The 15897-nt window shown below is 44.2% G+C and overlaps 1 protein-coding gene across 3 annotated transcripts in view; it reads right to left on the bottom strand.

The window, feature by feature from the left end:
* The window catches only part of trpm7 (transient receptor potential cation channel, subfamily M, member 7), a 103516-nt gene that overhangs the window by 13636 nt on the left and 73983 nt on the right, over nucleotides 1-15897 (bottom strand). For all 3 annotated transcript variants that reach the window (XM_070555205.1, XM_070555206.1, XM_070555207.1), the window contains 2 exons: nucleotides 4004-4287; nucleotides 3805-3887 (listed from right to left, as the gene is read on the bottom strand). In XM_070555205.1, the coding sequence (XP_070411306.1) occupies nucleotides 3805-3887; nucleotides 4004-4287 (367 nt within the window). The remainder of the gene's footprint in view (nucleotides 1-3804; nucleotides 3888-4003; nucleotides 4288-15897) is intronic.

The raw sequence follows: 15897 nt of genomic DNA, 5'->3' as shown, positions 1-15897 counted from the left end.
AAGTTAGAATTTCCGAGGAGAAAGCGAACGCACCATTAGCTGACAACGATGGTGGCAATGGAAGCTAACATATCAAGCTAACGTTATCTTAAACAGTTTATTTAGCTGCTGGAGCAGATTAAAACGATGATGCCTCACACTTAGATCTTTGTCACTGGTTTCATCTTCACCCAGTCACCCGTCGCATTTAGTAAAGTGAAGCCAAACTTTAGTGCGCGTTCATGTTCTTCTAGTCGGAATTTCGGAGTTCCGAGGAGAAAGCGAACGCACCATTAGCGAAACGGAAGCTAACAAATCAAGCTAACGTTATCTTACATTTTATTTACCTACCGGAGCAGATTAGGATGAGGATGTCTCACTTAGATCGTTGTCGCTGGTTTCATCATCACCCAGTTACCCATCACATTTAGTGAAGTGGACCCAAGCTTTAGCGTTCGTTCTCTCTACCATGCTGCTCTGTTTACAACTCGCTCGCAGCGACCGATGACATAACGCTCTTGCGCATGCGCAGCTGTCTAGGCAAGTTCTCGTTGTGAAGGACGGGTACCGAAACGAGGCACCATTTCAAATGAAGTGAATCGGTGCTCGGTCGGTACCTTAAAAAGTACCAAATTCCGTACCCATCCCTAGTGACCGCTTTTTGTCCTTTTTTGTCGGAAAGATTTCACAGATTAAACATCCATTTAACATCCTCTATCGTAGATCCAAGTTCTTATCCAGATTGTTTATCATCTTGGTGTCAATTTCAACCTGTCTCCTTAGAGGAGTTATCAGATATTGTCCATCGTTTAAAACCTTCAGTCTGTCCACTTGATGTTATTCCACCTTGTATGTTTAAGCAGGCCTTTGGCAGTGTTGCTTCAGCTGTGCACAGACTAATGAACTGTCCTCTTCTCTCAGGGTGTGTTCCGCTGTGTTTTAAACAGGCTATAGTGAATCCCCTTTTAAAGAAGCCAAGCCTGGACACAACTTGCCTATCTAATTACAGACCTATTTCCAAACTTAGTTTCTTATCAAAGGTTCTGGAGAAAGTTGTTCATGCACAGCTACAGGATTATCTGTCCATACATCACATTTCAGACAAATTTCAGTTGGGTTTTAAAGCACGGCACAGCACTGAAAGTGCACTTCTACGAGTGGTGAATGATTTATTAATGATCACTGATTATGGCCACTCAGCTGCTTTAATGCTGCAAGACTTATCTGCTGCTTTTGACACCATTGATCATGATATTCAGTTGTCTCGATTAGAGTCGTGTGTTGGTATGAAGCTTGGTTTATGCTTGACGCATTTACTTTTCGCTTGGTGATGCGGCTCGCGGATGGAACGCGCTTCACAACTTGCAGCGTTTATGATTCATGCGGCTTGTCTCTGCGGTGAGCCAATATTCTCCCAAACTGAATGGGGTAGCATGGAGTTCTACGGCATGCATCCAACACTACACCATAGTAGAAGTAGAAATTACTGTTGTTTACAACATGGCATTCCAGCATTTTTAACAGCGTCCTCGTCTTTTCCGACAGTGCGAGCTATTTCTCTCCAAGAATTATTAACAACGTGTTGATCACGGTGATCTCTGAGAGCTGAATCATATAAATGTCTGTATTTACGAACCTCTGCCATACTAGTTCTTGCCGGTCCGCCATGTTTTTCCGCGTCCGACCACCCGAGTGGTTAGAAAATTTCCTAGGTGCGCGTTGCGGAAATTTTGGGCCGTGCGGAGGCACGGTGGAGGGGCGTGGTTGTTAAGATGACGCAAAATGACGCAACTTTTCCGCGCGGAGCCGTGCGGACGCGTCAAGCATAAACCAACCTTTAGGGACACAGTGCTTGATTGGTTTCAGTCTTATCTACAGGACAGATCTTTTTCTGTGAACTTGGGAACTTTTACATAACCACCAGCGCCTGTGACATGAGGTGTTCCACAAGGTTCCATTTTAGGGCCAACACTTTTCTCACTGTATATTTTACCATTGTCCTCTATCTTCGCCAGACACAACATTACTTTTCATTGCTTTGCTGATGACCTTCAGATATATCTCCCACTCATCCCGGATTCAGCTGTTTCTTTAATGGCCTGCTTAGTTGATTTGAAGCAATGGATGTCAATTAATTTTATGAAACTGAATGACCTGAAGACAGAGATTTTAGTTTTTGGCAGTGGAGACCTGTTAAAGGGTGTGGTGAGCCCACTTGGTTCCCTTTCGGATTTTGTAAAGCCTTATGTGAAAAACCTGGGTTTTTTATGGATGGTTCGTTTAAATTGGACAGACAGATACGTGCAGTGGTCCAGTCTGGTTTTTATCCCTTGAGGCAACTTGCAAAGGTTAAGTGCTATTTGCCGAAAACTGTCTTTGAACATGTTATTCATCTTTTTGTCTCCTGTCGACTAGATTACTGCAATTCCCTGTACTATGGATTAGGGCATTCGTCCTTAAACCGCTTGCAACTGGTTCAAAATGCTGCAGCCCACCTTTTAACAGGTACAAGGAAGCATGATCACATCTCTCCAGTGCTTGCTTCCCTTCACTGGCTGCCAGTGCATTACAGGATTCAGTTTAAATTGTTGCTTTTTTTTTAGAAATCACTTTATGGTCTGGCCCCTCCTTATATAGATGATTTATTGTCACCCTACACTCCTGCCAGGAATTTGCGGTCGGGTTCACAGTTTTTATTGTCAGTTCCAAAGGCTCGCCTAAAGACGAGAGGAGATGGGGCATTTTCTGTGGCCGGTCCTACACACTGGAACAGTCTTCCTCTGCAGATCAGGACCTCACAAAGTCTGGATGTCTTTAAGTCCTTGCTTAAAACTCATTTATTCAACCTGGCTTTTATATAGGATGATTTTGTGTTGTCTTTGTCATTCTTTCTCATTTTTTATCGATTTTATAATTGTGTGATGAAATGCTGTTTTTATCCTAACTTGCTGATTTTTACGGTTTTATGGTTTGGTTTTATGGTTTTTAGTTATACTTGTTTGCGATTTTATCTTCTGTGTTGTACAGCACTTTGGGTTGCGGAAGCAATAATAAGTGTGCTTTAGAAATAAATGTGACCTTCACCTTGATAACGGCACTTTGATGGGAAAAGGTTGCCGACCCCTGACCTAGACTGAGCGCGCTGTTGTCTGAAGTAACAACAACAAGTAAGGACTCAGACTGCCAACATGATGGCTGAGTCATGACGACAATACAATTCCAAGGCCTATTCTTGCCAGTTGTGAGTGGCCCCCCAGACTCATTGTTTGTACCCCTAGTGACCCCCTCCGAAAAATACCCTGGCTCTGCCCCTACTGGTGCTGCGTACTGACACTTGTCTTTTTTACCTGTCAGCATACCGGGACATTTTTTTTAAGGGTACAGAAAGTATTGGTAGTTTTTCTGCTCAATTATTAGTTGAAATCTAGTATCAGCTACTTCCTGTCACCTTCGTCAGAGCTTTGGTGGTGTCACATCCACTACCATTTATCATCGTCCTGTACTGCCCTCAGATAAAGGACAACCGATGTGACACCACCAAAGCTCTGACGAAGGTGACTGGAAGTAGCTGAAACTTTCAGCAAAATAAGGTAAAAACTTAGTTTTTCTGTTCTTGTCTAACACACTGAGTAGCAATTGAAATTGAAATTCCATCTAGGGGTGGGTAATATCATGTCGTTCATTATATTATCAGTGATTATTTTTTGCCGAGAAAAATAATCTCTCATACGTAGGAACATTTTCACACACTGGAAACCACTGCTGTAAGCCCTATAGGAATGAAAATGAGAAGACAAGAATAGAGAATAAGAACTGTCAGCTCACCTTGGAGAATAAGGAATGGTCTTTGGCCTGATTTGGTTGAAGGCAAACGTCAGTTTCTGAGCAGCTCGTTGCTGCTGGATTTCCTGAAGTGAGACGAGAAATCAGAGAAAAACAGAAACCCCATCCCGATACTCTAACTAACTAACTAACTAACTAACTAGGGCGACCCTAACTAACAAGTGTCCTCCCTGGACCTCACCCTGAGACAAAGTTGAAGCACGGTGTCCTCCTTGTAGATGCTCTGCCACGTCTGGACCACTCCAGGAAGGAAGGACTTGACTATATACAGATGTCCTGGTTTCAGGATGTCGTACTCAGACCAGGTGCAGAGCACCTTGAGGGCCCGTCTCAGTCCTCCACCCATCTCCTCCTTGCTGAGAAACTCTATTTTGGCACAGAAGCCCCGCTGGGACCAGGAGGACATGCTGTTGTTGATAGTGTTGGGTGAACTCTCCTCCAGACGGTACACAGTCACTGGTTCGCCTGCAGGAGGAACAACACAGCTGGAGTCTTTCACAAACTTCCATGATGCACCAGGATGAACAATCACAGATTCAGTAATCCTTAGAACCTGTGTGTTCGGTAAATTTAAGCTGTAACAACTCCGCTCACACTTACAGAACCTAAATGGTTGTTTAAGTATAAAATACATAATTCACACGTGAACCAGACTTTAGACGTCACAGCAATAAGCTGTGGAAAAATGTGCGCAACTTTAAGTTGACTAAGGACCAGGCTTACGCACATTTTGGACATGGAGAGCACCTGCAGTGCTGCTGCTGAGAAGGGTACAATTTACAGCTGCAGCTATCGAATATTTTTGTAATCGAGTATTCTATAGAATCTTTTATCGATTAATCGAGTACTCCAATAAAGAACCCTTTTGTGTTTGTAAGCCATTATATCAAATAGCATGTTATAAAATATGAAAGACCTCTTAAAATGAGCAAGAATATAACCAGTTATTCTTCAAGTTTTATTCAAATTAGTTTTCAAAACTTCAGCACTTCAACTTGACTTCAGAGTAAACAAATACCTGTGCAAAAAATAAGCATACAACCTGAGCCGATTTTCCCCTCGTACGAGAATCTACCAGCACCAGAACCGCTCACGGCGCATGCGCAAACATGGCTCACCAGCTGTTTCCCTATTAACACACGTCGGTTTTAATTTCTACACTTATTTTCTCACACAATAACAAGGATTGTCGAGAAAGCATGTTTGCCGTGGTTATGTCAAATTATACTGATCACAAAACATTTATTTACTTTCTTTTGTTTTCCTCCGCCACTCATAAATACCTGCGTCCTCCTGCAGCAATCCTGAGGGACAACAGACGTCAATAACCACACAGTGAAAAGTCAGAGGTGTTGTGTAAAAACTAGGGGTGGGCCGTTATCGGCGTTAACGCGCTGCGGCAAAGCCAGACTCTTATCGCGCGATAAAAAAAATGACGCCGTTAATCTATTCTCAAAGTTGGGTTGGGATCTGGGTCTATACTAAGTAAGCTATGATGACTTTCACATTGCGCGGATGTATACTCGGCGCGGATCATCGTACGTATGGACGGACGCCAGGCTCGCAGAGTTTAATGTTCCCCATGCAGCCGAACAGTCGCACCTTCGCCACCAGCAGCGCTTCTCCCTTCTCATCGTGCGGGACAAGTAAATAATTTATGTACTTTCACCAGAGTTTAATCCATAAATCCGACTTTCATTCTTTTTATTTTGTTTACCTCCGACATTTCCAGCCGGGCTTTCCCCGGGTCACACTTCACCGTCCGCGGCCGAAGCAGCGCTCGGATGTGAGAAAACCGAGACAAGACTTTCTCAGACAGGTGCAGATTACAACTAAGTTTAGCTCTTTTAGCAGCTGTTTATTGTGATAAAGTGATAAATTGTTTCTACAGGTCGTTCTTCATGTGGCTTCGACTCAAATTTACCTGTAATAATAAACGTTTTACTCATAAATTTTTATATTTGTTTAGAAAAGTTGAGCTAGGATAACTCCCCTTGCCATTTTCAGAGACAACAACAGCAACAGTTGGCTTCTGCTCATACAGGTGAGCTGTGGCATCATTTCCAGCTCTCACTCCCATTCACCAGAGGCAATCCTACATGCAAACTAAAGGGGGGCACTGGAAGGGCACCCCAGAAATTTAACCCCCTCCCCAGGCCAGATAGTTTGTGTGTGTGTATGTATGTCTGTATGTATGTATGTATGTCTGTATGTATGTATGTCTGTGTGTGTGTATATATATATATATATATATCTATATACTTTTTTCTTTAGCAGGCCATATTGTGTAGAAGAGAAGAACTAGTTTGTCACCAGACAATGTGAACAAGCTGGTCTGCTTGAGTGACTGGTGGAAGAAAGAGAAATAGAGCTTGGACTGATTGACCAAACGCTACTGACTGTAAATAGTTAATCATGACCTATTCTGTTGACCTACAGTGCAGAATTTGTTGAACTGAATAAACAGCTATTAAACACAAATACTTATTGATCATTATTTATTTTCATCATCAGTTATCATAGTAAAACTGCTTTATCAGTCTGTGATGCATTATTGAAACAAGAAATACGCCTCCATTCTCAAAGACTTGCTTTTATTCATTATCTAGGTAGCACACAAATATGTCTTTGGCAGAATTTGAATGAGCCATTTTAATCTAGATTAATTCCAAGATTACAGTGAGATTAATCTAGATTAAAAAAATTAATCTATGCCCACCACTAGTAAACACAGCTATTTTTAGCACATTTTTAGGTCCGACGTGTTGCTACCAGATGCAGTGTGAGCTGAAACTGAGTGCTACAAATGAAAAAATCGCACAGTGTCCACAGAATATATAGCGGACCTCGGAATCCGCTTGCAGAAGTGACATTTACATGTGGATGTTTCCTGGTTAGGTGCTGCAGCATGGAGGATGTGCTGTTGTGGTAGGCTAAATCCATTTTACAGTGTTTACACTGGACGTTTTCTGCCTTACGACATGAAAAATGGTCCCGCACCTTTGACATTTTCTGTCTTTTTCGCACTCCACCGGGGTCCATGTTGTCTGCCATGGCTTAAGAGAAAGTTAAGTTACATTCACTAATCGCGTGTGCAGTCAGTGCAGCGTGTATGTGCGTCACTTAATTCGGTCCGGGTGAAACATGACCCCAGGCGTTTGCAAAGCCATGAATTAATTAAACATCAATTATACGAAGCCTCGAGGCAGAGAATTTGACTCGAGGCTTTTTTGTACTCGAATTAGTCAAGGTCCGCCACGGCTGAAAACTTACCGCCACGCCTACAAGATCCCAAGTTTTTTTTTTTTTTTGCGCTGTTTCCCGAAGAAGCAGCGGGAACTACTATGTTGTCGCTTGTGATAACAGCCGGCGGGCAGCAAGAAGAAAGGAGTAGGCAGAGCAAGGTGCAGTTACAGCATAAGTTACTGAGTTTAAAATTAGAAAGGTAGCAGTGGATATAATGCTTTTTGGTTTACATGTTTCAGCAGCATTAAGATAAACGAGTGTTGACGATCTTGACAGGGTTTCCTTCAGTGCTTATTAGGCCAGGTTCTCCTCCCCCCACCAGGCTAAGCATCACTTATTCATGTAAAATTCATTTATTTTTTCAAGTCTGACTTAAACCGCATCTAATACTGTATTACGGCGTGAGCGCAACAGCAACAATTTAAGATCGATGTGTGAGCAGCCTGAGAGGTCGGGTGTTTCATCTGAACCCTTAAAACCTCCAGCAGGCTACGTTGCACTATTGACGTGCTAGCGCGCGGCTCTAACAACTTAGCGACGTGACATGTCTCGGAGAAAGCGTAAAAACACGTTGGACGCTTCTTCTGAAGCGGGAAAATAACGCTTCTTCTTAAGCAGAGCATGACGTCGCCTCGGCTCGTTCACGGCCGAGCCGGTACCGGACTAGGCTCGATAACTGACCCAGCACAGCCACTGGGACGTTAGAGCTGCCCCGTGACTGCCTGATGGAAATCCAGCGGGTTTCATCAGACTCATAGTTTCTCGTTTTTGCTGGGGACCCCCTGTATTTTACCGCTCCCTCCTGCAGTCTTCCCCTATTAACATTTAAAATGATTCTGCAAATCCGTGTATCAATAGAAAAAATCTCTGCCTCTGCCAGCTGCAGTAAATGTAGTCTCCAAATAATAAATAAGAGGTGCATTCATCTGTGTATCTCCTTTGATCCGCATTAGTGATATTCTCAGCACCAGAACAGTGAAGCAAAGAAAGATTCCTGAGTTTGTTGGTAATTTTATTTATTAGGTGCATCTAACCTGTTCTATTTTTCTCTGAAATGTGATCAAATCAGTGCTTCTATGGGTTGTCTCCAATCTGCACTGGGAATTTTTACTTTATTTAGAGACTTGTCATAATTTCTCCCCAAGCCCCCCCCCCCACCCCCCCCCCACCCACCCACCCAAACGCAAATGACTAAATGCCAAAACATTGGATAAACTTATTTTTCTGAATAAAAATTTATATTAAACTGCAGCACTGTGTCGACACAGTATCAATACTATTTGGGGAATGTGCTGAAACGCTTCATGAGGCTTCATCTACCCATCACTAAGTGGGCGTGGTGAGGGCGGGATGTGACTAAAAAGCAGCTGAGAACCTTTCTCGTTAGTCTTCGATTTATGAAGCGGAGATTGCGTGCAGCTGTGCGTACTCCATGTTTGATAGATCACAAACCTACTTGGCATAAGTACATTTTTTCTGAGCTTAAGTACGGTTTTAGTAAGGATTCTACACCATCTTAGGTGTGTTCATGCTGTGTCGTGGTTCTAATCCCATGCTGTCATTCTTTTTAAAACACATAAACAGTTTGTTACATGTTTTGTCGCTACGTTTCGTCTGCAGACTTCCTCAGGCTGACGCTGATGGTGGCGTCACCTCCTTCGTTTATCCGCGGGCAGCAGAAGACGTTGTCGCCCTCTGCTGCCCGCTCTCCCCTCTCCGACGATGCAGTCCCATGTGCGGTCCAACGTGTAAACTCCATCGTCCCTGTTCATGGTCCCACATCCACGTCTCCTTATCTCGATTGCTTCTTTAATCCATCTTTTGTATTTCTGTTGTTTGGTGTTTATGATCCTTGTGTTGTCCCAGTCCATTATATGGTTTTCTCTTATGCAATGAGCTGTTAAGGCTAACTTCTTTATTGAACTTTCTGCTTCTTCTTTTGCTGCTCTCGTGTGTTTTCGACTTGCCTTGAGAGCGGGCAGCAGAGGGCGACAACATCCTCTGCTGCCCGCGGATAAACGGAGAAGGAGGTGACGCCACCATCAGCGTCAGCCTGAGGAAGTCTACAGCCGCAGACGAAATGTAGCGACAAAACAGGTAACGAAAACTGTTTCTGTGTTTTAAAAAGAACAACAGCATGGGATTCTACACCATTTTTGATTAATTAGACCCCTAGTCATTAAGCCAATCATCCATACATCTATTTTCATCTGCTTATCCAGTGTCGGGTCGCGGGGGCAGTAGCCTAAGTCGAGAGGTCCAGACTTCTCCCTCCCCAGCCACTTAGGACAGCTCTTTCAGGGGAATCCCAAGGTGTTCCCTGGCTAGGTGAGAGACATAGTCCCTCCACCGTGTCCTGGGTCTTCCCTTGGGTCTTCTCCCAGTTGGACAAGCTCAGAAAACCTCACCAGGCAGGCGTCCAGGAGGCATCCTGACCAGATGCCAGAGCCACCTCAACTGGCTCCTCTCGATGTGGAGGAGCAGCGGGTCTACTCCGAGCCCCTCCCAGATGACCGAGCTTCTCACCCTATCTCTAAGGGAGAGCCCAGCCACTCTTCGGAGAGAACTCATTTCGGCCGCTGGTAATAATAATAATAATAATAATAATAATAATAATACATTTTATTTAAAAGCGCCTTTCAGAACACCCAAGGTCACTTGACAGAAAACACTTAATAAAATAAAATAAAACAATAATAAAACCCAAACAAGAAAAAAAAACAAAGAGAGAAACAGTTCAATAAGATCAGAGGTTGTAGCCAGATTTAAACATATGTGTTTTGAGTTTTGTTTTGAAAAGGGTAAAACTGTCGATGTTCCTGATGTCTGGGGGAAGTGAGTTCCAGAGACGAGGAGCAGAGCGGCTGAAAGCTCTGCTCCCCATGGTAGCGAGACGGGCAGAAGGAACCACAAGATGGATGGAAGAAGAAGATCTGAGAGAACGGGATGGGGTGTGAATACTCATAAGGTCTGAGATATATGGAGGAGAGAGGTTGTGGATTGCTTTGAAGGTATGGAGGAGAATTTTGAAGATGGACCTGAATTTAACTGGGAGCCAGTGAAGCTGTTGGAAAACCGGGGTGATGTGGTGAAAGGAAGGGGTTCTGGTGATAATACGGGCTGCTGAATTCTGGACCAGTTACAGTGTATGAAGGAGTGTGTTGGGGAGACCATAAAGAAGTGAATTGCAATAGTCGATACGGGAGGTGATGAGGCTGTGGATGAGAATGGCGGCAGTGTGAGGGGTCAGTGAGGGGCGGAGACGGTTTATGGAACGTAGATGGAAGTATGCTGACCGAATTATGTTATTAATGTGAGTTTGAAAAGAAAGTGAGCTGTCGAGGATGACACCCAGACTCTTGACGTGAGGGGAGGGGGAGACTATGGCGCTGTCAATAGTTAAAGAAAAGCTGTCAGATTTTGAGATGGTGGATTTAGTGCCAACTAGAAGAAGTTCAGTTTTATTGCCGTTGAGTTTGAGGAAATTAGAGGTGAACCATGATTTGATTTCAGAGAGGCAGAGTGTAAGGGAGGATGGTGGGAGAGTTGAGTTGGGCTTACTGGAAATGTAGAGCTGGGTGTCATCCGCAAAGCAGTGAAACTGGATATTGAATTTGCGGAAGATTTTGCCGATAGGGAGGAGATATACAATGAAGAGGAGGGGCTCCAGGACAGAGCCCTGGGGCACACCTGACTTGACTGGGGAGGGTTCTGAGGAAAAGGATTTTAACTGGATGAATTGAGTGCGGCCAGTAAGGTAAGATTGAAACCAGCGGAGGGGTGTGTGAGTGATGCCTAAGGAAGAGAGTCTATTAAGGAGGATGGGATGAGAAATGGTGTCAAAGGCTGCACTCAGATCGAGGAGAATGAGAATAGAGATTAAACCAGAATCAGCAGCAATGAGTAGGTCGTTAGTGATCCTGATGAGAGCTGTTTCTGTGCTGTGGTGGGGACGGAAACCAGACTGAAACTGTTCATAAAGGTTATTGCGGGTGAGATGGGAATGGAGCTGAGATGCAACAGTTTTCTCTAGGACTTTGGAAATGAAGGGAAGATGGGAAATGGGACGGAGGTTATTGAAGTCATTGGGATCTGAACCAGGTTTTTTTAGAATAGGGCTGACTGAAGCGGATTTGAATAGGGAGGGGACCGTACCAGAGGATAGTGAGGAATGAATAATGGCTGTTATAAAAGGGAGCAGAGAAGAAAGGCAGGATTTAACTAAAACTGTTGGAATAGGGTCTAGTTGACAGGTGGAAGGTTTGGATTTGGTGATGTAATCTAATAGTTTTGAGGGATGGGGAAGTTCAAAGGAGGAGAACTGAATGGAGGGTTCAAATAAATCAGGAGTGGGAGGGGAGGAATGAGGTAAAGAGAGCTGGATTCTATTGACCTTATCATTAAAAAACTGAAGGAGAGAGTTACAGGTTTCTGAAGAGTAAAGATGGATGGGTAAGGAGTTGGGAGGCTGAAAAATGCTGTTCATGATGGAAAATAATGTCTTAGTGTTGCTGGAGTTGGACGAGATGAGACCGGAGTAATACTGTGATTTGGCATGGGAGATGGAGTCCTTGTAGGAGAAATCTGAGCAGAATATAAGTCTTTATGGATGGTGAGACCGGTTTTCTTGTAGAGTCTTTTTAGCCTCCGGTTAGTAGCTTTCAAGGAGTGTAGGGCAGGGGTGAACCATGGAGCAGACCGAGTAAAATATACAGAGCGGGATTTGATGGGAGCAAATGAATTAAGGATAGAAGCCAGACCGTTATTGTACTGAATGACAAGATCATCGGGAGTAGAGGACAAATTAGGGGTCAGGGTGGCAAAACTGGAGGACAGGGAGGCTAGATCAATGTCCTTAATATTACGAAATTAAGTGATACGGGGTGACTTGATGATGGAGAGACGGAGGGGAACAGAAAAGGAGATGAGGAAGTGGTCTGTGAAAGGGAGCGGGTCAGCTGTACAGTTGGAGGGGGTCAGGCCGGAGCAGCAGATCAAATCCAGGATGTGACCTTTAATGTGAGTGGGAAAATTGGCATATTGATGAAAACTGAGGCTGTCCAAAGATGAGGAGAAGTCTTTGCTGAGGGGGAGGGCCATATTGTCCATATGAATATTAAAATCATCAAGTAAAATTACATTTGGGGAATGGGCGGACAGATGGGATAAAAGAGCAGAGAGTTCATTTAAAAACTCAGGGCTGAACTTGGGGGGACGATAAACAGTGACAATTATTGTGGGGGTCGGGCCGGAGAGTTGACAGGCGAGGCATTCCAGAGTGGTGAGAGGAGGAAGGTTTACGGGAAGGACCTTCAAAGTCTCGCGATAGAGTATCGCGAGACCACCACCATGGCCTGACCCACGTGGTTTGGAGAGGTAAACAAATCCGGGAGGAGTACAGTCATTGAGTTGTGAGAAATCGCCGGGTTGTTGCCATGTTTCGTTCAGACAAAGAAAGTCTAGCTTATGGTCACTGATGGTATCTTGGAGGAGATGTCCTTTACCAGAGAGGAAGCGAATGTTGAGAAGACCAAAATTTGCAGTGCGGAAGTCCCTGGCGACATGAGCATTAGCCTGACTAGCCAGCCGGGCTAACACGCTGGAGACGACCGCTCGGCAGGTATTCCTGGGTAGCCGCCGGCGAATCGTGGACCAGAAGGAGGGTATTCCTTTGGAGCCGTCGAGATGGAGGTTCCGCCGGGACCCCCGATGGATATACCGACGGCGAGGCTGGAAGGTGATGCCGGGGAAGAGGCACAGAGCTGGTGGTGGAGATCCCGAGTAGTGAAAGCGGAGGTTGAAGAGCTCTGCCGCCGAGTACTGGAGAAGGCCATGCACGGACAGAAGAATGAGCGAAAGGATGATCCAGGCCATTGAGAGGCACAGAGAAATCCTGCTGGACCACATTATGGAGTGGAGCAGGGAGGTGGTGACGTGGAACCAGAACGCAAGCTGAGCAGGTAGGTGAAAATTAGTTTTCACCGACACAGGGATAAGACTCGGGTGAAAAAGAAGTAAAAACACAAAAAGTTTGCCGGCGAGCAGTGGCAGCCAGACGCACCAACGTTCACTCAACCGGAACTGGTATCCACAATCTTGTTCTTTCAGTCACTACCCAAAGCTCATGACCATAGGTGAGGGTAGGAACGCAGATCCACCGGTAAATCAAGAGCTTCGCCTTCTGACTCAGCTCTCTCTTCACCACGACAGACCGGTATAACGCCCGCATCACTGCAGATGAAGCACCGATCCGCCTATCGATCTCACACTACAGTTTTCCCTCACTCGTGAACAAGACCCCGAGATACTTAAACTCCTCCACTTGGGACATAACCCTTATTATCAGGAGAGGAAGAATATTAAAATGGTTAGTAGCAGTGTGCTAGCCGATGGCCCCCTCCATGAGGCTACCACAGCTCAGCAGAACACCATTGTAGCTTCGAAATAGCGTCACAGCTGGTGTCTCTGTGCTCATTGAAGACCAAGAATTTGAATGTTTACAGGAGAACAAGAACCAGAACAACAACCTGCTCCACAGATATGAAATTCAGCTGCTGAAAAAGCTTCTTGCACAAATGTTCCTGCATTTTCCAGTCAAACTAATCAACAGGTCCTGCATTTGGCAAATAAAACCACATGTTTGTTTAGTCTGACTTTTACTTCTGCATCAAGATTACGACTAGGGCTGCAGTTATCGAATATTTTTGTAATCGAGTATTCTATTGAATCTTTTATCGATTAATCGAGTACTCTAATAAATTACTCTTTTGCGTTTTTAAACCATTATATCAAATAGCATGTTATAAAATATGAAAGACCTCTTGAAATGAGAAAGCAATTGCCAGTTATTCTTCAAGTTTTATTCAAAATTAGTTTTCAAAACTTCAGCGCTTCAACTTTACTTCACAGTAAACAAATGCGAGCGGCTGCGGCCCAAACAGCACCAGAACCGCTCACGGCGCATGCGCAAACATGGCTCGCCAGCTGTTTCCCTATTAACACACATCCGTTTTAATTTCTACACTTTTTTTTGCCCTCACACTAACAAGGATTGTCGAAAGCATGTTTGCCGTGGTTATGTCAAATTATACTGATCACAAAACATTTACTTTCTTTCGTTTTCCTCCGCCACTCATAAATACCTGTCCTCCTGCAGCAATCCTGAGGGACAACGGACATCAATAACAACACAGTAAAAAGTCTGACGTGTTGTAAAAACTGCTATTTTTAGCACATTCTAAGACCGACGTGTTGCTACCAGACGTACGGTGTGAGCTGAAACTGAGTGCTACAAATGAAAAAGTCGCACAGTGTCTGCAGAATATATAGAAATACAGGCTAAAATGCATTATCTTGTAGAGGCTCCAAGTCCGCTTGCAGAAGAGACGTTTACATGTGGACGTTTCCTGGTCAGGTTGCAGCATCGAGGAATATGGTGTGGTAGGCTAAATCCATTTTACAGTATTTACACTGGAGTACGTTTTCCGCCTGACGACGTGAAAATTGGTCCCACACCTTTTACATTTTCTGTCTTTTTCGCACTCCACCGGGGTCCACGTTGTCCGCCATGGCTTAAAAGAAAGTTAAGTTACATTCGCTACTCGCGTGTGCATTCAGTGCAGTGTGTATGTGCGTCACTTATTTCGGTCCGGGTGAAACATGACCACGGGCGATTGCAAAGCCATGAATTAATTAAACATGAATTAAACAAAGCTTCGAGGCAGAGAATTTGACTCGAGGATTTTTTGTACTCGAATTATTCGAGGTACTCGAGGAATCGTTTCAGCCCTAATTACGACTTTCATAGTGAACAACAAACAAGAACACTTCCTCCTCAGTGAGGAGACGCAGGCAGCAAGAAAAAGAATCTGAAGCCAAATCTGAAATTAAAACATGGCTAGCTTCCAATTTCCTGAAGTTCAATGACAATAAGACTGAGGCCACTCTTTTCAAACCAAAACATAATCTGCATACTTCTGCTGCCTTTGATCTCTCCCCCTAAAGCTTAATTCATGTGTGACCAGCCTTGGGGTTAAACTGGATGTTGACTTATCAATGAGTGCACATGTTAATGCCACTGTTCGATCCTGCTTCTTCCAGCTTCGTCACCTTGCCCGACTAAAGCCCATTCTTAAGAGGCCACACTTAGAATCATTGATTCGTGCATTTATCACTTCCAGACTTGACTTTTCCAACTTGGTTCTAATTGGTGTAAGTGTATCTGTCCTAAATCGTCTGCAGAAAGTCCAGAATGCTGCAGCCAGATTTCTTTCTAATGCTAATAGACGCCACATCACTCCCATTCTGGCGGATCTACACTGGATTCCTGTGCAATTTCGAATTCAACACAAAGTTTTAACTTTTACTTACAAAGCCCTGAATGGTCTGGCCCCCTTATACCTCTCTGAGCTGCTCACCCCCTACATCCCCCCGGTCACTAAGGTCTGCTGATCATCTATTGCTCAAAGTCCCTAAAATGAGGTATAAATCTCGTGGGGAGCGTGCGTTCGCCTTTGCTGCTCCCAGACTTTGGAACGCGCTCTCTCTGGTGGTACGCCAGGCTTCTTCACTGGCACAGTTTAAATCCAGCCTGAAGACACATTTCTTTAATTTGGCTTTTGGTCAATGATTGGTCTTTTATGCTGTGGCTCTTCTGTTTTACTGACTTCTGTTTTTATTGACTTCTATTTTATGGGCTGTTTTATACTTTTGTATTGTTTTTAGGTGTTTCTATTTTATGACAGCTTTTATCTTTGTTTAATGTGTATGTATGTGTATTTTTAATAGTTTTTTAGGTTTAACTCTGTGCAGTGCTTTGGTCAGCTGACA

The sequence above is a fragment of the Nothobranchius furzeri genome, chromosome 9 (assembly GCF_043380555.1).
Source record: "Nothobranchius furzeri strain GRZ-AD chromosome 9, NfurGRZ-RIMD1, whole genome shotgun sequence".
Taxonomy (NCBI): Eukaryota; Metazoa; Chordata; class Actinopteri; order Cyprinodontiformes; family Nothobranchiidae; genus Nothobranchius; species Nothobranchius furzeri.
Note: the sequence above shows the minus strand (reverse complement) of the source record. Positions and strands in the feature narration are given on the sequence as shown.